This window comes from Xenopus tropicalis, chromosome 4 (assembly GCF_000004195.4).
Source record: "Xenopus tropicalis strain Nigerian chromosome 4, UCB_Xtro_10.0, whole genome shotgun sequence".
Classification (NCBI taxonomy): domain Eukaryota; kingdom Metazoa; phylum Chordata; class Amphibia; order Anura; family Pipidae; genus Xenopus; species Xenopus tropicalis.
This window is the reverse complement of record NC_030680.2, coordinates 138,754,697-138,778,665: the sequence shown is the minus strand read 5'-3', so window position 1 is coordinate 138,778,665 and position 23,969 is coordinate 138,754,697. Positions and strand designations below refer to the sequence as shown.

The 23,969-nt window shown below is 42.0% G+C and overlaps 1 protein-coding gene across 1 annotated transcript in view; it reads left to right on the top strand.

Moving 5' to 3' along the window:
* Positions 1-23,969, top strand: part of cpne5 (copine V) — a 177,751-nt gene that overhangs the window by 54,407 nt on the left and 99,375 nt on the right. Inside the window, 3 exon segments of the mRNA NM_001102940.1 lie at positions 7,937-7,976; positions 9,787-9,789; positions 21,240-21,316. Coding sequence (NP_001096410.1) covers positions 7,937-7,976; positions 9,787-9,789; positions 21,240-21,316 — 120 coding nt within the window.

Genomic DNA, 23,969 nt, shown 5'->3' with positions numbered 1-23,969 from the left:
TACCTGGAAACAGTGGACATGGTTTACTGGGTGACTGGGGTGTGCCTGCTCTTTTCCAGTCATGTGATTCTAGCTTGGTCTCACCCCAAAAAGTCAGTGGTCTGAAATACCTTTGTTCTCTTGCGACAACACCTGAATAGGGTTGCTGCCATTTTGCAATTAATGAGCAAAAGAGCAGAGTGGGCAGGGAAATGGGTGGGGCATATGCAGGAAATCCTTATTAGGAGGAATCTGGCAGCAGAGGGGGTCAGGGAAGGTAGGAAGCTCTAGCTGTTCAAATACTGGCAGGTTTATAACTTTACACCTTATGCCTTAAGGTCCCCATACACGGGCCGATTCTAACTGCTGATATGGGTCCCTTAGACTGATTCGGCAGCTAATCGGCCTGTGTATGGGCACTAACAACGGGCTTGCCTGATTGATATCTGGCCTGAAATTGGGCAGATAACGATCAGGCAGGTTAAAAAATTTAGTCGTATCGGGGACCGCATTGGCTCGTTGATGCGGTTCCCCGATCCGACTTTGCCTATACCCGTGGTTCTAATTCAAATGTTTGGCCCCAGGGCCAAATGACCGAATTAGCCTGGATTCTCCCGATATCGGCCACCCGTAGGTGGGGATATCGGGAGAAGATCCGCTCGCTTGGTGACATCGCCAAGCGAGCGGATCTGTAGGTGTATGGGCACCTTTAGGCATAGAGGCGGGGCAGACAATTACTTTCACTTTCCATTCAGCACTCAATTTTCTTCCTCCCTCCTCACCATGCAATTGTGTAGCCAGTGCATGGGCTGTGCTTTAGGCCCCTCATTCTGACATATAAACAAGATTTTGGGTTGACACAAAGCTTGCCTCATTACAGTGTCCACAAAATGGCGCCTTCCTGCTTGCTGTGATTGTGTAAACTCCAGGACTGAAGGAAACGATTGATATTATTTATATAGTGTAAGTGAAGTTTATTTTGCCTGATAAACACAAAAGAAAATAATTTGGAATTATTTCTTGGGGTGACAGGTCCTCTTTAATTTTCACAAAAAAAAAAGAGGAATTGGTAGGACTAGCCAGGTGGATCACATGTATATGGAACTAACATTATTTCCACTTTTCACCTGGTTTTGCCAGAGATCATATATGGAATGGCAGCCGGGTCAGACTGGGCTGCCGGGACACCGGGCCCCAGCAACCCAGACCCGATCACTGTTGTCGCTTTCCCTAGCCGCCAATGTCTTCCCCTAACCGCTGATGTCCTCCCCTGATGCATTTCACTTATGCGCTCTCAGGTGAGGACTTTGGGTGGGGGCCCCTGCAGGGGGTTAGAGGGGGGCAGCGGAGGCCCCTGCAGGGGGTGCATGTGACACGGCCAGTGGGGGCATTTTGGGGGGTGCAGGGCCCCGGGAATGTGGGCCCTGCACCCCCCTGTCCAACCCTGAATAGCAGAAATGGTTTTTTCAAGTGTTCACTTATAACTTTAGTTTTGCTGTCTTTTGAGTCAGAACTATAAAGGTTTGGGCTGGCCTTTGAGGCAACCTTGTGACGGGCATTGCTATTGGCTGCAGGGTCAAGTATTTTTCTTATGCTGAACCCATTGTTCCAATGAAAGCGTTTCCCTCGAGGGTCGCGCAATGGCCATGACCTCTGCAGCCCTAAAGCTCTTACATCCCCCAGCGTCTCTTTAAAATCCAAAAATGTATTCAGCCCTGAAAACCCAATAGAATTCAAATGACTGGGAAAAGCCGTGAAACTGTATAAATCCTCAGCCCCGACTTTAATTTGTATCTCTGTAGGAATGGGGATAATGATGTACTAACAGCGGCGTCCGTGGCTCATTCGCGCCAAGTACTGGGGTGGGGGAACCCAGAGTTTGTTTAACAGCCCCGAGATGCTTCCGGCCTCTTTAAAGCTCATTAGAACCGGGGGAGATTACTCCTGTTTGATTCCTGTGTCTCTATGTACCAACATTAATGGGATTTATATAATGGGATGTTTCTTCACAACATATATATTAATATCTCAGCATTTAGATTTGAATGTTTGTTTGCTGTTAAGCCTTAAGGTCCCCATACATGGGCCAATAGTAGCTGCCGATATCAGTCCCTTGGACCGATTCGGCAGCTTATTGGCCCGTGTAGGGGCAGAACCGAGGGGCCTGGCCGACCAATATCTGGCCTAAAATTGCCCAGATATTGATCGGGCAGGTTAGAAAATTCAGTCGGATCGGGGACCGCATCGGCTAGTTAATGCGGTCCGCGAACCGACTGCCCCATTGCCGCCCACATAATCCGATCGTTTGGCCCCAGGGCCAAACAATCAAATTATTTTTTTTTTACCTAAACACTCCCCGATACCGCCCACCCGTAGGTGGGGGTATCGGGAGAAGATCCGCTCGCTTGGGGACATCGCCAAGCGAGCGGATCTGCTCGTGTTTGGGGACCTTTAGTGTACTGCTCGGAGGGAAACATCTAGGTGCCTAATAGGAGTCATACAATTGGTGGTTATTCTGCTTATTTCTGTGGCTAGTAGTGCCCCAGTTAAAACCCTAGGGTTTTGCACTCACATTTGTAAACATTGAAATGCCATAGAGGGCATGCGTGTGTCTTGTCTGTGTTGTACATAGGGTTAACACAATGCCTACTGATGTATCGAGTTATAATTCACCAACGTTAAAGGGGACCTGTCACCCTAAGAAATAATACCAATTTATTTTCTATTGTGTTTGTTCAGAAAACTTAACTTCACATACTATATAAATGATATAAATCTTGTTTCCTTCAGTCTTGGAAATATACAATCACAGCCAGCAGGCAGCTGCCATTTTGTGGGCACTGTTATTAAGGCAAGCTTTGTATCACCCCAAAATCTTGAGTATGTGCCATAATGGGGGACCTGATGCCCAGGCCCATGCACAGGCTACACAATTAGGTTGGTAGAAGGGAGGGGGAATGTGCGTGCTGTATTTTTGGTGCTGCTACTTCTGCCCCTCACTGTATAATGTATTTAGGATCTGAATGCACCATTATTTACAAAAGCATACTGTATATATATCATTTACTGTACAAGCTAACTAGGTAATGGCACATGGGGACATTTATTCACAGTGTATTTTAACTGGCGGAAAAATACCTGAAGCTACCCTAAATTACTTAAAGGCAGTGTAGGCAGTTTTGCCTAATTACCCACTTGCTAACATTCAGGACAGTATCAGTAGTGCTGTTAGCCCATGGTGGCACTGTCAGTTCAGGCAGCTGAATCCTTTAGCACAAGTGTCAGGGAGCTGCTATCTTGTTACCTTTCCACTGTTCTGCTGCTGGGAAGTGGGGATATCACTCATAATTGCAGCTCAGCAGTAAAGTGTGACTGAAGTTTATCAGATCACAAGTCACATGGCTGTGGCCACCTGGAAAAGTAAGGCAATGGCTAGCCTTTTGTCAAATTTCAAAATTAAATATTAAAAAATCGGTTTGCTCTTTAAAAAAATGGATTTCAGCGCAGGATTCTGCTGGTGCAACTCTATTGACTGATGAGATTTGAAAAAAACATGTTTTCCCGTGACAGTATTCCTTTAAGTGATGGATGAAGTGATTGCCTTTGGTTTAAGTCAATACTTTCTTTAGAAAAACACTTGGAAGTTCAAAGCCGTATCCATGCTGCAAAGTCCATCTAACAAGCCGGACATGCTCACTCTCTGTCAGCCTATCACAGCACAGGGGTGGGGACAATAAATACAAACACTTGGGATGCCTGCGGCCAATGGAGGATTCTGCTGCTCATATATATAGCAGGCTACAAAGCCCTATTATGCTTACGGCAAGTCCTTGAAGTGCTGTTATTTAAAGAATTTTTAATAGATCTCAGGTCCAGTGGTCACACTGAAATATTCATTTGGGAGGCGGCTGCTCTCCTGCTGGTGCTGTGGGCACTGGGTCTGTGCTTATCAACAACAATAGCGACCATTATTATAGTGGTGTATAACATGTAATCACACAGGTATTTCCCCTTTAAATTAAATTATAGTCTAATGCCGCTGGGGAGATTCCTATACAGATTTCTAAATTAGTCTTAGTTAGTTTTTATTTTTATTTTTTTGGTTTTTGTATTAAAGGTATGGAATCCCTTATCCGGAAATCTGTTATCAAGAAACTTCCAAATTATGGAAAGGCCATCTCCAATAGACTCCATTATAATAAGCCAATAATTCTAATTTTTAAAATAAAAATGTAATAATAAAACAGTACCTGTACTTGATCCCAACTAAGATATAATTACCCCTTATTGGGGCAGAACAGCCCTATTGGGTTTATTTAATGGTTAAATGATTCCCTTTTCTCTGTAATAATAAAACAGTACCTGTACTTGATCCCAACTAAGATATAATTACCCCTTATTGGGGCAGAACAGCCCTATTGGGTTTATTTAATGGTTAAATGATTCCCTTTTCTCTGTAATAATAAAACAGTACCTGTACTTGATCCCAACTAAGATATAATTACCCCTTATTGGGGCAGAACAGCCCTATTGGGTTTATTTAATGGTTAAATGATTCCCTTTTCTCTGTAATAATAAAACAGTACCTGTAGTTGATCCCAACTAAGATATAATTACCCCTTATTGGGGCAGAACAGCCCTATTGGGTTTATTTAATGGTTAAATGATTCCCTTTTCTCTGTAATAATAAAACAGTACCTGTACTTGATCCCAACTAAGATATAATTACCCCTTATTGGGGGCAGAACAGCCCTATTGGGTTTATTTAATGGTTAAATGATTCCCTTTTCTCTGTAATAATAAAACAGTACCTGTAGTTGATCCCAACTAAGATATAATTACCCCTTATTGGGGGCAAAACAGCCCTATTGGGTTTATTTAATGGTTAAATGATTCCCTTTTCTCTGTAATAATAAAACAGTACCTGTACTTGATCCCAACTAAGATATAATTACCCCTTATTGGGGGCAGAACAGCCCTATTGGGTTTATTTAATGGTTAAATGATTCCCTTTTCTCTGTAATAATAAAACAGTACCTGTACTTGATCCCAACTAAGATATAATTACCCCTTATTGGGGGCAGAACTGTCCTATTGGGTTTATTTAATGGTTAAATGATTCCCTTTTCTCTGTAATAATAAAACAGTACCTGTACTTGATCCCAACTAAGATATAATTACCCCTTATTGGGGGCAGAACAGCCCTATTGGGTTTAATCAATATTTAAATTATTTTTTAGTAGACTTAAGTTATGGAGATCCAAATCACAGAAAGATCCCTTATCCGGAAAACCCCAGGTCCCGAGCATTCTGGATAACAGGTTCCATACCTGTATTTCGTTTTTTCTTCAGCAGATCTGTAGTTTGGAGTTTCAGCAGCTATCTGGCTGCTAGGGTCCGATTTACCCTAGCAACCAGACAGTGGTTGGTATGGCATGAATAGGAAAGGGCTTGAATAGAAAGATATGTAAAAAAAACAAAAATTGTAGCTTCACAGAGCTATTTGAAATCTGGAAAAAGTATAAAAAAGAAATTGCTGCTAAGAAAAGGACAAACCTACCCCTGTATAGTAGATAATTATAGATAAACAGAAAGTCAGGGGAAAGAATATATAATATCTGTCCATTTTCAAACTGCTGGCCCTTTAAGCCTTGTGGGCTACATAGAAAGTGAGCCCACTTACCTACTCTAATGACTGCTGTCTCTATGCTTTGGCTGCCCGGGAAACCAATATTGCGCTGCTTTGCAATGCAAATCAATTTTGCACCATTAACCCCTGCGATGGGGAGGGGGGCGAGAATGGTGCTGCCAGCTCCAATTTAGAATAACGCTGCAATAAATGGTAGGATTAGGGGCTGAGAGGCGAAACTTCACACTCTGCTAATGAATTACAAGGTGAGGACGATTTCACAGTAAATTTGCCAGAAATGTCTCCAGCACTTTTTTCACTGTAATTAATTAGCCAGGGAAAGAGGATTCCGGGTCAGGCAGAGCAGCTGAGTCTGAAAATACCCGCAAGTCCCATTAGTACGGCCTAGGGTAGCAGGCACAGGCACAGTGTAAGGAGTGGAGCTATAGGCCACCGAGATGGGGTTTGGGAATACAGATACTACCTGACTTCCATGGGCAGATTATGTGCTTGCACGGAGGGATTAGCGTACATTACGGCTGTTTGTAAACACTAATTAAAGGGGATCTCAACCCAACAACTGTGAAAGAAAATGTAATTCAAAGCAGATTTCCAATATACATTGTTTGCACATTTCCAAACAGTTTATTTGTTCATTGAATTGCTATTGAAACTATTTTTTCATAATTTTTTTCTGTTTCTTGGTTCTGACTCTGGAAACAATGCAGTAGAAGTCTGCTCTTCTCCAAGTCTAAAGGTGGCCATAGAGGGGGAGATTTCAGCTGCCGATTTGAGTCCTTTAGATAGAATCGGCAGCTTATGTGGCCGTGTATGGGGCCCTCCAACAGCCCTACCCGACCGATATCTGGCCAAAAGTGGGCCAGGTGTCAATTGGGCAGGTTTGATGTGGTCTTCACTCCAACTTTTCATATCCCCTAGATTGTAATATGATCGTTTGGCCCTAGGGCCGAGGTGGGCATATCAGAGAAAAGATCCACTCATCGACTTTTCATATCCCCTACATTGTAAGCACATAAGTACAATATCGCCCACCCAAGGTGGGTATATTAGAGGAAAGATTCGCTCATTTGGTGACCTCCTCAAACAAGCAAATCTTACTGTGTATGGTCACCTTTAGAATCAGCAAGGGGCAATTTTGTATACACATAGCCAGAGTTATGCCACTGCAATGTTGTATCTCTATATCTGCTTCTTATTCCTGCAGCTATTTGCTAAGCTTTAGGCAAAGCTTTAGGAAATGAGTGTATGCCCCCCCCCCACCCCCACACATATTGGGGTTCCTGCAGAACTAGGTGGGTTTCAAGGCATGTGTAATTGCTATATATATATATGCCTATACAGTGCTTATTGTACATGTATTGTATAGCATCTCTGCCTTTTAAAGGGGTTGTTCACCTTTAAATTAACTCTTAGCATGATGTAGTTACTCGTATTCTAAAACACTTTGCAATTGGTATTCATTTTTCATTATGTGTGGTTTTGGAATTATTGAGCTATTTGTTCAGCAGCTATACAGTTTGGAATTTCAGCAGCTATCTGGTTGCTAGCAGGCCTGGATTTGTGGCGAGGCCACAAAGGCCCGGGCCTAGGGCGGCACAATCTTAGGGCGGCATGGTGCCCCTCCGCAGTGAAACTTTGAAGTTTTGCTCCCGTACGGAGGAATCAGGACTTCTCCCCACTGCTCAGGATGGGAGTTTAACCGTGCTGCATGCGCAATCGCGCAGATGGGGGGGACACAGAACCGGGGTGGCCTCGGGGCACCCGGTTTACAAACCGGCACTGGTTGCTAGGATCTAGATTACCCTACCAACCAGCGTTGTGAATATAAATAGGAGAGACCTGAATAAAATGTAACTGTAACACTGACCCCCATGTGAAGGCTGGAAAGACGAAGAAAGCAAATAAGAAAGCAAAGAAGAACTGCTTATTATATAACACACTAAAAGTGAACTTAGAAGTTAACATGAGACTTTATTGCTTTATGAGACTTTATTGCTGACACTTATACATCATAGGGCTAATTTACTAATGGCAGGGCGGGGTGCACCCATAGAAGGGTTGCCACCTTTCTGTGGGCTTAGATCTGAGCAGGGGGCGGAATTGTGGCATCATGGGCGGGGTGTTATGTCGCAGACTAAAGTTGCCCATCTCTGCCCTGCTTAGGAGACAGTGGGTAACCTTGGCACCTCAGCCTTTTTTTTTTTTTTGCTAAGCACAGAGGCTGTTAGGGGATGCTGGGTTTGCAGATGTGTGCCACTGGCTCTCTATTCTCTCTGAACTGACACTGTTTTCTTTTGTCTTCATCAGCTTTAACGTGGATTCCCGGAGCTGCAACATATCAAAGCATGTAAGTGATTGGCTCGTGGCTAATAACCTGCCTGTGCCGCCGTGCCTTCTGGCTTCAGTGCTTCTCTTACTGAATGGTGTAATACGTAGGCTTTTCCCCCCGGAGATAAAGAGAGGATTTATCATTTGTTTATAAGAGATAATAAAAAGCTATGCATTTATATACATAGGTGGGAGATGTCATACTGTTTTCTTTACATGAAACATTGCATATTGTGGGATAGGAGCTGCCATGTTGTAGGGAACTGTGTGTGCGCAACCTTCCTTGTCTGTGTATTTGTATTATACATACAGGTATAGGACCCGTTATCCAGAATGCTCGGGACCAATGGTATTCCGGATAAGGGGTCTTTCCGTAATTTGGATCTCCATACCTTAAGTCTACTAAAAAATCAATAAAACATGAATTAAACCCAAAAGGATTGTTTTGCATCCAATAAGGATTATTTATATCTTAGTTGAGATCAATTACAAGGCACCATTTTATTTCTACAGAGAAAAAGGAAATCAGTTTTAAAATTCTGAATTATTTGATTGAAATGGAGTCTATGGGAGACGGGCTTTCCGTAATTCGGAGCTTTCTGGATAATGGGTTTCCGGATAAGGGATCCAATACCTGTATTTATTAGACCTGAAATACAGTATGAAGATATACCGACTGTTGTGTCAGGCAGCAGTCCCTATCTGTATACTGCGTTCATATACTGTATATCAGGGGGAGTTGCCATAATGATTGTATCCATTGTAACATTCTCCTAGGAAGCTGCTCATTTTGTACTTTAAATATTAACTGTTGCTATGTTTTAGCTACGGCAAGCAATATGGCACCTCCCTGTTCTATGTATAAACAAATATTCAGAGAAGGGGTGTTCTGTTCTCCTCTTCTCCTGAGGGAGACAAAGCACTTGAAAATACCCTGTAATGAAGCGGAATGGGGAGACATAAAACGCTTTACATGTAGCATTCTGGCTTAATTGTGTAAAAATGTGAAGAAAGGAGTTTTGCTATGATTAAGCCGGATGTAAAGTGTCCCCAGTCCTCTGCATTATTGGGTATTTTCTGACACTTTGTCTCAGGAAGGAAATACAATCTCCTGCGGGTAATATTTTTTCTCTTAGGCTCTATGGTTTAAGCAAGGATTCCCTGTGATGTGCCCCATAGGGAACAATAATATAACTGTCGAGCTCTCAAGTAATAATATAACTGTGTAGGTTTTACAAATAATAAGACTGTATAGCTCACTTCTAGTAATATAACTGTATAGCCGTCTACTGATAATGTCCTAGGAGAGCTTTCTACTACTAATATAATTGTATAGCTCTCTATTAATGATATAATTGTATAGCTCTCTACTACTAATATAATTGTATAGCTCTCTATTAATGATATAATTGTATAGCTCTCTACTAATGATATAATTGTATAGCTCTCTATTAATGATATAATTGTATAGTTCTTTAATAATATTATCACTTTATAGGTCTCAAAAAAGAATATAGCTGTATAGCTCTCTAATAGTAATATAACTGTATAACTATACTATTAATATAACTGTATAGCTCTCTGTTAATGATAAAGTTGTATACTGTAGCTCTCTCATAGTAATATAACTGTATAGCTATACTAATAATATCATTGTATAGCTCTCTACTAATAAAAGAATTGTATAGCTCTATATTAATGATATAGTTGTATAGCTTTCTAATAGTAAACACTTCTGATCATATAACTACACTATATAGCTCTCTACTAATTATATAAGTATATGGCTCTCTACTAGTAATATCTTTTTAAAAAAAAGGAGAGTTTAGAAGGTGTCAGGAATCAAATGCCGATTATAATTTACCTCTTTTTGGAAAATGATTTATTGTACAAGATTTGGCGGAGGTTACGTATGAACCTGTTATTCATGTCCCTAAAATAGGGGGATGTATTTTTTTAATTGATCCTTAGTGTTTTTATGTTTTGTTCCCTACTATTAATGCCCCTGTATTGCTCTCTACTAATAATGTCACTAAACAGCTCTCTCTATGGATAATGTACTGCATAGCTCTTTACTAACAATGTTGCTGAATAGCTTACTGCAGTCACAGTATAGCTCTTTACCAATTATATTGCTGTATAGCTGTTTACTAATAATGTCAATGAATAGCTCTCTACTGATATTGTCTCAGTAAATATCTCTTATATCTTTTTCTTCTCTTTTCTTATATGCATCTCTGCAAATGGCAATCACAGAAGGTAAATATTACTTTTGATCTGGAAAATTCATAATTTTGGCGTTAACAAATACCAATACTGAAAATGAACAAACCCTCCTAGCTTATATTCTTTAACTGATGCTTCATAGTTAGGGTAAGATCTGGGCAAGGTCTCTTTTCCTGATATTCCCTCCATTAGGTGAGCTATATTGGGCCTATGTGTTCATTTCATCTATGATCCAATGGGAAAATCAAACCTGCCCAATTGACACCTGGTCGATTTTTTGGTGAGATTTTGATCAGGGCGCCTGTCGGGGGCCCCATACACAGCCAGATAAACTCCCGAATCGGCAGCTTAAATCTGCCCGTGTATGAACTCTTTATATTTCATGACTGAACATGATACACAGTTTACAAATAGGACCTAAATTTCCAATGTTTCGATTGCATTAATGTGTTATTAAAGGGGAACTCAAAAAACACAACCCCCCCCAAACCCCAAACATTTATCCCTGTAATCTGTTCCTTCACAAAGTATGAATAAATATAATTTTTATATGCTGAAATCCAGCTGCATGTCTCTCTTCTCTGTCTGCATCATTTGATATCCTAGCAGGGGAGGAGGGACTAAAACACTGATTTCACTACTATTACATTATTTGAGTCACAAAGTAGTCGGCCAGATCAGCAGGGGATCAGGGGGCGGGGCAAAGTTGCTTGAAATTATGTTTACTTTTCAAAAATCTCAAGTTGTGTTTGGGTGGAGTTCCCCTTTAATATTGGCATGCATACTGATAGCTGGCAGTGTGCGCAAATGTATCTTTGTAAATCAGTGCTTGGGATTGTAGCTGTATAATGTGCCACATTTTGGACTGGTATATTTAGAAGGTCAGCCAGTATAATGACGTGCCCCAGTTTTTTTATAATGACGAGCCACAGTTTTTTATATACAGGTATGGGATACCTTATTCGGAAACCTGTTATCCAGAAAGTTCCGAATTACGGAAAGGTCATCTCCCATAGACTCTATTATAAGCAAATAATTCAAATTTTTAAAAGTGATTTCCTTTTTCTCTGTAATAATAAAACAGTACCTGTACTTGATCCCAACTAAGATATAATTACCCCTTATTGGGGCAGAACAGCCCTATTGGGTTTATTTAATGGTTAAATGATTCCCTTTTCTCTGTAATAATAAAACAGTACCTGTACTTGATCCCAACTAAGATATAATTACCCCTTATTGGGGGCAGAACAGCCCTATTGGGTTTATTTCATGGTTAAATGATTCCCTTTTCTCTGTAATAATAAAACAGTACCTGTACTTGATCCCAACTAAGATATAATTACCCCTTATTGGGGGCAGAACAGCCCTATTGGGTTTATTTCATTTTCCTTATCCGGAAAACCCCAGGTCCCAAGCATTCTGGATAACAGGTCCCATGCCTGTACTAGAATTTTACCCTAAAATATTTAAAAGCAGATGTTGAATAATGTTGTGGTGCCCCCACATCAGTTCAAACCCCACTTGAAGGTTCAACCTTCATCCAGTGCTTCCTTGAAGGTCCAGTCACAGAATACGTAGGACATGCGTATTAGCCCAGCTATCACCCTAACTGACTGGACTTTCAGGGTTCTCTATGGGAACAAAGGACCAGTCTCCCCAGTTCTCACCCAGAGATTTTCCCATGTTTTCATTTTAATCAGCTCTAGTCATTTCTTTTCTACTAAATTGAAAATGCTTAGCACTGCATGGAAACGTTCCACTGTTGCCGACACATTGGGGCACCCAGGGCTGTTTCTCTGGCTCTATAGGGGGATAGCGGTGGGAGTTTTTGGCATAGTTAGCTGGAGATTGCAGGAGTGCAAGAGAAAAGGGCCCTTCCTCATTGATTTTCGGCTATATTTAGTTCAGCCCCAGGGAGCGTAGGAAGTCCGGATCTTGCTGCTGCTATAATCAGGGATTATTAATGCTGCTTTTGGGCAAAGAAAAAAAAAATCTAAATCAAATAAATATTGCTGCCAGCCGCTAGCGCTACATCACTTGTACATGAACCAGGGTGTCATTCAACTTAGGCACGCAGAATTAGGTTTCTCTATTTACATGGTTATTGTTACTAAAATGAGCATGTTGTTGGGTTTTGCAGCCCCCCAAGTGTTGTTGATCTATCACCTTTCCGGCCTGAAAACTGACAGTTTTCTGTAACTGAATTTAATGGCACCTGCTGGTCTCACTAGATGTGCAATAGGCAGTTTTAGGCCTAAAATGGTTAAAAAGTGCATTTTTGGGATAAAAACCCACTTATACCAACTTTGACAAGTGCTTGCAATTAAGCTTGCTATTAAGACAAGTGGCATGGGTGTTGTTGGCAGTTTGCCTGCCGGCATGTAACGTTATCCTTAGGCTTTTGTCTGCTGCTGGAGTAGCTGCTGAATATCAGCTGGACCTGGAGGGCCTCCGATAGGACATCCCTGTACTTTGCCACTTGTTTTTATTTAAGTGCAGTAGTAGGGTTTAACATGAACAGAAACTGAAGCTGTTTTTTGCGTTTGAAAGGCTGTTCAGTAACAAGGCCTTGCTTTTCTGCTTTCCTCTTCCATAGACTCTTTCAGGTCTGATTCTGACCTTAGAAGAGAACTAAAGCCTAACTAAAGAAGTAGGGCAGACAAGTTGTATGTTATGTTTTAAGCTTCTGTACCAGCCCAAGGCACCCACAGCCCTTTAGCAGGGAAGATCTGTGCCCCATCTGTGTTGGGGGCACCTGCAGTGGGGTGTGAAGGCAGCAAGGGTCACTGGGGGTGCAGGGGCCCTGAGGCAGTCCCGGTGGGCCCTGCTCCTTCCAGTTCGACTCATTGATATGCATTGTGAGACCCCCAGTTTATTCTCTAAGATCTCCAAGATCTTTATTCTCCAAGATCTAGATCTCGTCATCTCTGGCCAACAGAAGTGGCCAAGAGAATGGGTAGAGACTAAAAGGAGTCTGCTCTGCCCGGTGGGGGTTACAGAACTGATCAGTAGCTGACTGGATTTACCAACAATTCCAAGCAGACAGCATAAGGAAATGAGCTAAATGGACATGTACACGTGGGAAGATGTCCGCCTCAACTAAGAGCCCCTAGAATTATATATTATTTTCTATTTTTTGCCACGTGTGCCGTTAGCCTCAGGCCTTAATCACCCAGCAGTGTGTGGCAGCAGCATTTCTCAAGCTGAGACGAGGATTAGAGGGGAGGTCAGGGGGACATTTGAGGAGGCCAAGAACATCTTCCTTGGCTACTAAATAGTCAGAATATTGATTGGATAAGAGTTTAACTTGTTCCATTGCCAACATACCTTCACAGAACCATTCCTCTTAAAGGCAAACTAGCATTTTTTAAGTGCTTTGATTTAGTATATCCAGAAAGAAAGTTGTATATACTTATATATTATATTATACTATATTACTGTATATACTATACTATACTTTTATACTATACTATATTATATATTATACTACACTTACTGTATATATATTATACTTATACTATACTTATATACTATACTTATATACTATACTATATTATATGTTATACTATACTTATATATATTATACTTATACTATACTTATATACTATATTATACTTATATACTATACTATACCTATATATTATACTTTACTTATATACTATACTATACTTATTTACTATACTATACCTATATATTATACTATAGTTATATACTATACTATACTTATATACTATACTATACTATATTATATTATACTTATATACTATAGTGGCCTTGCTTATCCGTAAACACAGCAGCTAGGCCACTCTATTCTGCATACCCCTGCCATAATAGACTTCCAGTCATGTTGTGACCTTAATGCAGTATAACCCCTGTTCAATGTCAATGCAATGAATAGGGCTTGTGCTGAATATTCTTTTAGCCTATTGTTTTAATCTATGGCATTTGTTATTTCTTGAGCTAAACAGGGCAACCAGGGAGACTGAGGCTACTCCATATTTGGACAAATAAACTCCCTGTTGGTAACAAACCAGTTCTGTCCACAGTTTCTTTTTCTACTATAGGAGCCATGGAAAGGGATCATGGATGCTTTTCAGACAGTTGGAAAGCCCCCAGTTTTAGCTTAAAAGACATGTAAACCCTACATTATTCTACCATTTGTATTAGCTAGGCCAGCGTTTTTCAACCGCTGTTCCGCCTGGTGTGCCGTAGGCAGGGCCCCAATTTTTACTTTCAAAGGGGGCCCGGCGATGCTACAGTTTTTCTTAGTAGCTCGGGCCTTTAATAAAATCCGGGCCCTGTCATTGGTTGCGCCCCGTGTGTACGGGTGACGTCAGTACGCACGGGGCGCAACGTTATAAAAGGGCCTGTGTGCGGTCGCGTGTAGGCAGAAGTGCAGAGGCGGCGCGCGTGAGGGGAAGATGCTGCTGAAGCCGCCGAAGAGCAGAAGTAAAATGCTGCTGGGCACCAATTAATAGGGGGGGCCACGGGGCACACTGACTTATGGGGGCACTGCTGCTGGGCACCAATGTACTAGGGGGGCTGGCTCTTGGCACCAATGTACCGGGGGGCACTGCTGCTGGGCACCAATGTACTAGGGGGGCACTGCTCTTGGCACCAATGTACTAGGGGGGCACTGCTGCTGGGCACCAATGTACTAGGGGGGCACTGCTCTTGGCACCAGTGTACTAGGGGGGCACTGCTCTTGGCACCAATGTACTAGGGGGGCACTGCTGCTGGGCACAGAGTTAAATTTTTTAACATTTTCTAATGGTGGTGTGCCTCGTGATTTTTTTCATGAAACAAGTGTGCCTTTGCCCAAAAAAGGTTGAAAAACACTGAGCTAGGCATCTCCCCCACCCAGACAGCATCATTTGAACTGCATATACCCCCTCATTAGCCAGCACAATCATATATTCCTAAAACAAATAGCAGCTTTCACCCAGCGGACATTTTTCCCTCTTCATCAGTAACATTTACATTTACATCTACATCTACAAACAGCAATGAAGAATGCAGGCTTACACAGGCAGAACGTACTTTGATATAAACTCCTGCTTAGATTGAATACTATAATGGTTAAGCTGAGCTCAAGCGAGGGGGTTAGAAGAAAAAATAGGAGCAGACAGCTAGAGCAGAGTTTCTATGGAAACCAGCAATGTTAACTCTTCATTGGCTGCTAGACTGGAGGGTGTGTTTAGTAACATAAGTTGAGAAGAACTGAGCATGCTCAGTAGCCAAGAGCCAAAGTCTTTTCCTAAGGGAGGGACTGAGTGGGTCAGAGAAGGAGAAGCAATCCTATGTGATTAAGGGGATGCTGCAGCCTTAATATTAACCTTTTAACAGCCAGAGTGGCAGGTGTTTAAAGATTTCAGGCTGTTTACTGATTCAATGTATTTGTGGAGGGTTTACATGTCCTTTAATGGTAGATTATAAAAAAGCAATAAATGGCTAGCTGATTTGGATGGTGTCGCTTATTTACAGTAAAAAATCTTGTATTATTATCCCTTTACATGATTTGAGCCTATATGAGTGCTAATAAATTGGCGAGCCAGCGAGGTGATAGATTGGCCACTGAGAGAGGCAATTGAGGCTTCTCATTTTGCAGTTATTTCACAGTTAAATAACATAACGTTTTCTAAAATTCTATAAACGCACCTCCCTTTTATTTGCAAAACAATTAGCGAGCTGCCTCCCCCGAGAGTTGATTCCTAATTTGAAATCATAAGCCGCAACTATTCATCTAAAACCGCAGGACGACCCGAATCCCAGGAGGCCGAACCTCAGGGGCCCCAGCGGCAGCCTGATGGGCTATTTTCTGATTCCACAAATGAATTGTTCATCGCCGAGAGATATAAATCGACTGACTGATTCCGTGTAAATCAAGATCTTTAGAAACATCACAGCCGGAGCGTTTTTTTTTTATTTATTTGCATTCGCTGTAATTTTCGGGTTTCTATTTATGGCTCGTCTACCCTGACAGAGTTTGCTCATGGTAAAGCTAATTGTTCTCAAGCGACTGCTTGTTATTTAAATAAGGGAGTTTTCTTCATCTGGCTCCAGTTCATAACAGAGCTTCCAAAACAAGGGACAGCTGGTTTTCCTAATTTAAAAAGATTCTCGCATCCGAAAATAAAATGAGGTCATAGAAATGTTAATTTATTTTGCTGTCACCCACAGTATATTATCATTTACATTCATGACAGTTACCCATAATTGAAGGTTGAATTGGGTTTAGGGCATAATTTCCAACCACCATCTTGTCAGTGGTATCCAACTGATCGGCCCACGGGACCAAGCTATATCAATGGTGCATAAACACCGGGCAGGATCATCTGGCCAGCATATACAGTCTGAAAACTGGTACCTACCTGTATATAACTTGCTTTATTGCCATGTTTCTCTGATCTGAAGACCTCAGGGTGGACAAGGAATTCCTGTAGGGGTCACTGTATGCCCTCCCACCAAGGGATCTTACCTAGATCTAAGGTTGGTTTCTAGTACCAGAGGATCACTCAGTTTTAGAAGGTCCCAGCCAAGAATAATTCCCATCAGCATTTAGCACTCTCTACATCTAATTGTTGTAAGAGTGAGCCCTTAAGTCAGACTCTATAGTGCACCCTCGGAGGCCTGGTCTGGACTGTGGGGAAGGGTAACCCTTTTGTCCCTCTACCACTGTCCTATATGCCTATACCAGTGATCCCCAACCAGTGGCTCGGGGGCAACATGCTGCTCCCCAACCCCTTGGGTGTTGCTCCCAGTGCCCCCAAACCAGGGAGTTATTTTTGAATTCCTGACTTGGTGGCAAGTTTTGGTTGAATAAAAACAAGATTTCCTACCAAATAAAGCCCCTGTAAGCTGATAGGGTGCATAGAGGCCCCTAATAGCCAATCACAGCCCTTATTTGGCTCCTCCATGAACTTTTATGGTGCTTGTGTTGCTCTCCAAGTCTTTTTACATTTGACTGTGGCTCACGAGTAAGAAAGGTTGGGATCCCTGGCCTATAGGGATGCTGCTTCACTGCTTTAAAACCAGTTGCATATTTGATCCAGTATAGGGTTCCCACTTGTGCCAAAATCTGTCTCCAGGTAAGGAGTGGGTGGTGATATCACAAGGGGAGGAGAGGGCTGGTCACCGATATCATGGGTTGGGAAGGTAACGTCACAGGGTTATGACATGGTGATCACCAATTGGACAATCACTGTGAGTCCTGTCTGGTTTTTCTAATTTGGAAAACTGGGCAGGAAGTTTTGGACCGGACAGCCCTTCTGAAAACTGGGCTGTCTGGGTCAAAACCAGGTGGCAACCCTAATCTGGTATCATCATGGCTATAATGATGGCTTATAATAGGATACCCAGCTTACTTATGTCCTGTTTTATATATAATGTATCCAAAAGGGGCAAAATAAAAATAATTAATCACCGAGATTTTAAAATCTAGTCACACCACATGATCGGCACCGATAGAGTAACTGCGACTTGTACCAGAGCGGGTACCTTTGCATGCAGCAACTTGCTGGTTTGAGAACAGAGGCGCCACCATTGGGTTATTAGTTGCCACTACTAGTTTTCATAAAAATTGTGGCGACTAATCTCCCCGTCTCTCTTCGCCCTTCGCCTTATATTGTGTATGATCACAATATGCATTTTGTACCATTAGCAAAATATATTACAGATATTGGGTATTTTATATAGAATGCTTGGAATCTAGGTTATGTGGAACACTGTGCCTCAAGGCAGTGCTTCCCCAACTGTCAGGCAGCCCTCCGGGAGCTGGTGCAGAGCTATGGCTTCGGGGAAGGCCAGAGTGAGGCCATTTAGGGTGAAATGTAGGGAGAAGGACAGTTTTTCCCTATAGATGTATGTATGTATAACTTTATTTATAAAGCGCCACAAGGATACGCAGCGCTGTACAATATACACAATTACACACAGGGAGGACAAGTGTTATAATAAATACAATAAATAAAGATAAAAGTATAAATACACAGGGAGTAAGTGCCATGTGGTATGAGACACAGTAGGAAGGAGGTCCCTGCCCCGTAGAGCTTACAATCTAAGTGGTTGGGTAACATACAGGCACGAATTGGAAGGTAAGAGGCACCAGGTATGGGCATTTGCCCTTAAGCGCAGGACTGGGCAAAATAATGTTTTAGTTCTCCAGAATGTAACAGCTGAGCTTTATCTTAAAGAGAGTGGATGAGTGTTCCCTACGAAGGGATTCAGGGATAGAGTTCCAGAGGGAAGGAGCAGCGAGATAGAAAGGTTTAAGACGAGAAAGCCCAATGGGTGTGGATGGTGTAAGAAGACGGAGGCTCTGAGAGGAGCGGAGGAGACGACCAGGAACGTGCAGAGTGACCAGTGAAGAAATGTAGTGAGGAGCAGAGCAGTGAAGGGCTTTGAATGTTAGCAGAAGGATTTTGTAAGCTACGAGGAGATTGCAGTAATCTAAGAGGGAAAGGATAAGGGCATGGATTAGTTTCTTAGTTGTTACTTGCGAAAGAAAGGGGTGTATCTTGGCAATGTTGCGGAGGAAAAAGCGGCAGGTTTTGGCAGCGTTATTAATATGGTTAGAGAAGGAGAGGGACTGGTTAAAGATGACCCCAAGGCAGCGTGCTGAATTAACAGGGTCAATGGTCATGCCCAGTTTAAAGGTTAATCAGAATGAGATTTGGGGAGAAAACTATGGCTGGTAAAACACTGTGTCCAAATTACTGGAACCTGCCAGGTGGGCCTGTACCAAATCTTGAATTTTAAAACGAAAAACATCTAAAAACGACTGCCTAGGACATATATCAAGCAGTCTAAAGGCCAAGGGAAGATAGAATCAGTGGGGTGCCAATTTGTTAGGTACCCCCAGTCATTCTAGTAGCTCTGCTTTTCCTACAAAAGGGCACCGATCTGGGTGCTCAGCACTACACTTATTTGCAGTACAATATCTGTGAGTGGGACAATATCTACATTTTTAAAGAAAAGCACCCCAGCTGGAGCGTTTTTGGAAGATGAGGAGCGGCAGCTGGAGGGGAAGAAGTAAGCAACCAGAAGCACTGGAGAGAGCCCTAGTACTTGCACCCCCAGCGATCTTTCCTTTACTTGTCTTTAGCATCTGGAGAGGTTGATGCCTCTGTATTAGATCTGCTTCTTCTATGACCAGGGAAAGATTGTGCACGGTGGGCACCTCCAAAGATTTTTTGCGGGGGGCATGCTGGCGTATTGTTATACCACTGAGAGTAGGTTTATGCCAGTCTAGTTGTATCATATTATAGATAAAAAGTAAAACAGCAACTGAAGACTTATTTGTCTAAATGGGACACAATGGGAATAGGCATTGGCGTAATTTAGGCTTCCGGCTTGTATATAAGAGATAATAGATCCCATACCTGCGCTCCTAAAAAGGGCAAATGGCAGAAACAAGAATTGCAGTAAAATTATAGGTTTTTCCTCGAGTACAATATAAGAAACCATTTTATAGCAATCAGACAAAATATCCCAATTACTCAGAACAAGAGTGACCTTCCCATCTCCTCCAAATACCCCGTGTTAACCATTTGCTTCCGTCACACACACGATGGCCTCTGCACTTGTTTGTGCCCGGAGCTGTGAGATATTCACTAAATGGAAATAAAATATATTTTTATTTTTCTCTAATATTTCTACTCTTTCATCCTTCAAATTGTGGGCAGCTAATAGTTGTTGAAGTCTACAATTACCCAGCGCTGTGATACCCATTTCCGCTGACACTCACGGGCAAAAATGGAGTCACCTGTGGTTAAATGTGCAGAAGGCAGCTATTCCCTTGGTACAAGAGGCTTAATAAAAGGGTTTTTAGAAGAGTTTTTAAATGAGCATTTTGAGCATTTCTAGGGTTATTTATTCATGACTAAAAGTAAAAATAACCAAATACGAACAAGTACAAATCGGTGCTGGCTTGGTAATATTTCTGTTCTTTACAATATTGTGTATAAATATGGGCATTGCGTATTAACATGGGCATTGTGTATAAATATGGGCATTGTGTATTAATATGGGCATTATGTATAAATATGGGCATTGTGTATAAATATGGGCATTGTGTATTAATATGGGCATTGTGTATAAAGATGGGCATTGTGTATTAATATGGGCATTATGTATAAATATGGGCATTGTGTATTAATATGGGCATTGTGTATTAATATGGGCATTGTGTATAAATATGGGCATTGTGTATTAATATGGGCATTGTGTATTAATATGGGCATTGTGTATTAATATGGGCATTGTGTATTAATATGGGCATTGTGTATTAATATGGGCATTGTGAATTAATATGGGCATTGTGTATTAATATGGGCATTGTGTATTAATATCGGCATTGTGTATAAATATGGGCATTGTGTATAAATATGGGCATTGTGTATAAATATGGGCATTGTGTATAAAGATGGGCATTGTGTATTAATATTGGCATTGTGTATAAATATGGGCATTGTGTATAAAGATGGGCATTGTGAATTAATATGGGCATTGTGAATTAATATGGGCTTTGCTTTGGATATAGGCTTTATGGGCCACTATACTCTATATAGTCTAAGTACAGGAATATAAACTCTATCTATACTCTATCTATACTGATAGTATAAGTGGTACTATGATATCCCTTTCAGAAATTTATGGACAGACTTGGGGGTTGTTAACCCTCCAAACACCCACAACCCTCACCGATTGGTGCAATATAATCTCTCTCAGCTCTGCCACTGGAAGTGTCCAGCAGTGCCCTGGGGCACCCAATGGTCCCTTTCTTTAGACCTGCCACCCTAGGCATGGACCTTTGGGTGACTGTGTAGCAACTGTGGCCCTGGCTATAGAATTAACATATAATTATTTTTTCTTCTTAACAGGAATTGTTTTTTGTACTCTAGTTAAACGAGAACTCAAATTAACAGGGGATGTGGGAAAGTGAATGTAAATAAATATACTCCATAGGGCGAGCCTAGCCTTCCAAGACAGGGAAGCCAAAGACCTAATAAGAAATAATGACAAACAATAGTAACCAAATGTCTCTGCTGTTCTTTAGGATTTCCTGGGACAGGCATTTTGCACACTCGGAGAGGTGATTGGATCCCCAAGGAGTCGACTGGAGAAGCCGCTAACGTGAGTACCTTATGGAAATCTATAACTCAGGTCCGATTTGTTCCTTCCTACTTAAAAATAATTCAAATAATAATAATTCAGAGAATTTAAAAAACAAGTAAGCCTTTTTATTATAAAATCCCCTAAAATTACTCTGTACAGCCCCCAGAATAGCATACTTCTCTCCCTGCATGCAGATTTATTTTGTTTCTCTGTTACAAGCAGTTGAACTGCAGCTCTTTTACTGACTTCCTTGTCAGCTGAACTGCAGCTCTTTTACTGACTTCCTTGTCTGCTGAACTGCAGCTCTTTAACTGACTTCCTTGTCAGCAGAACTGCAGCTCTTTTACTGACTTCCTTGTCTGCTGAACTGCAGCTCTTTAACTGACTTCCTTGTCTGCTGAACTGCAGCTCTTTTACTGACTTCCTTGTCTGTTGAACTGCAGCTCTTTAACTGACTTCCTTGTCAGCAGAACAGCAACTCTTTTACTGACTTCCTTGTCAGCAGAACTGCAGCTCTTTTACTGACTTCCTTGTCTGCTGATCTGCAGCTCTTTTACTGACTTTCTTTTCATGAAGCTCTGCCCTCTTTTGCTTTCTGAGCCCTCCTTCTCTCTCTGAGTGTTAAGACCTCAAAGAGGTGCCTACTGGGCATGTTCACTTCCTCTGCTCCAATGAAAATCAACCAGGCATGTGTAGTAGGCACCTCTTTTAGGTCATCATAGACGGAAGAAGAATAAGTGCCTGAAAAGCAAGTGGGGAGAAGCTTCATGCTAGACAAGGAAGTCAGTAAAAGAACTGTTATTGAACTGGCTGTAATAGAGAAACAAAATAAATCTGGATGCAGGGAGAAAGGTATGTTATTCTGGAGGATGTACAGAGTAATTTTAGAGATTTTAAAAAAGAAAGGTTTACTTATTCTTTAAACCTACAAATGAATATGACTGGACCTCACTGGACAACCCCTGACCTAAACGCAGTATTGATCCAGGCCTTCAAATTCGTCCACATCAGCTCCCCATTTTGGATCTTTTAGGCCACCTTTGGAGTGTCAGTGGCACTGCACATGCTCAGTGTGCCACAGAGATTTGTAATTGTGTTAATCATCAAACCATTAGAAGAAGTAAGATAACATTTTATGATACACTGGTTTCTATGCTGCCGTGTAATGTGAAACTGTATTAACTGCTAACTGGCCTTGTATTGCGCATTTAATATTGTACTGTATATTGTGTTACCGACAGCATCGCACAGCTGTGAAAGAAGGCCAGTGGGTCCCTGTGCCGTGGGCAGGCTGTGTGGAGCAGCCAGAATGAGTTGGGCAATAATCTACTGTGATAATTATCTGTGCTGGTAGCAGCGGTAATCATCAGGGGAATCGGGGTGTGCAGGAATGGCGGCCCCTTAGCTGGCTGGAAGCAGGGTGTGCAGGAATGGTGGTCCCTTAGCTGGCTGGAAGCAGGGTGTGCAGGAATGGTGGTCCCTTAGCTGGCTGGAAGCAGGGTGTGCAGGAATGGTGGTCCCTTAGCTGGCTGGAAGCAGGGTGTGCAGGAATGGTGGTCCCTTAGCTGGCTGGAAGCAGGGTGTGCAGGAATGGTGGTCCCTTAGCTGGCTGGAAGCAGGGTGTGCAGGAATGGCGGTCCCTTAGCTGGGGGGAGCCAGAAGTTTGGGCCCTTTGCTCAGGTCCTCTGTTGGGGCCCCACCTCTTCCTGTCCAACACTGTGGGTACAGATCTGTACTGCTAAGAGGGTTGGTTAGAACCCCCAGACAAGCTGAGCGTAGCTCCTTATGGCACTCCATTGATCTGCCGGCATGAAAACCCAGGTCAGTGCTGGGATTATACGGAAACGATTGCTCGACAGAGATTGACAGTTGAAACTGCTATATTTCCATGCACATTTTGTCATGATAATTTCCCTGGTGGGCAGTATAAAGAAGGAGCACTGTGTAATTACGCTGTACTTTCATACACACTGTTTTTCTGATTTACTGGGCACGAAGGTGCCACTCTATTTGTAAATCATGACCAGAAAGATCCGAGAACTGTTAATTTGATGCTCACCGGCTGCTTATTTGTTTTAGGCACATGTGCCGGTCTCTGGCCCCACCGTGCTGCCAGTTACTGATTGTAAATCAGTCTGGGAAACCAATGGTGCCGGCAGGGTTTGGCCAGCAATCGCACAATGGAGGCATAAGCCTTACTGGGCAAGGTATTGCCATGTTGTTTGCTGTATATGGATGAAATGATTTGGGATCTTCTTTATCTAGAGCACTCAGCTCCACCAGCTAGTTTTAATATAGGATCTGTTATCCAGAATGCTCAGGACCTTATATTCCTAATAACAGATCTTTACGTAATTTGGATCTCCATATTTTAGTTCTACTAAAAAAATCATAAACCCAATAGGATTGTTCTGCCCCCAATAAGGATTAATTATATCTTAGTTGGGATCAAGTACAGATACTGTTTTATTATTACAGAGAAAAGGGAATCATTTAACCATTAAATAAACCCAATAGGGCTGTTCTGCCCCCAATAAGGGGTAATTATATCTTAGTTGGGATCAAGTACAGGTACTGTTTTATTATTACAGAGAAAAGGGAATCATTTAACCATTAAATAAACCCAATAGGGCTGTTCTGCCCCCAATAAGGGGTAATTATATCTTAGTTG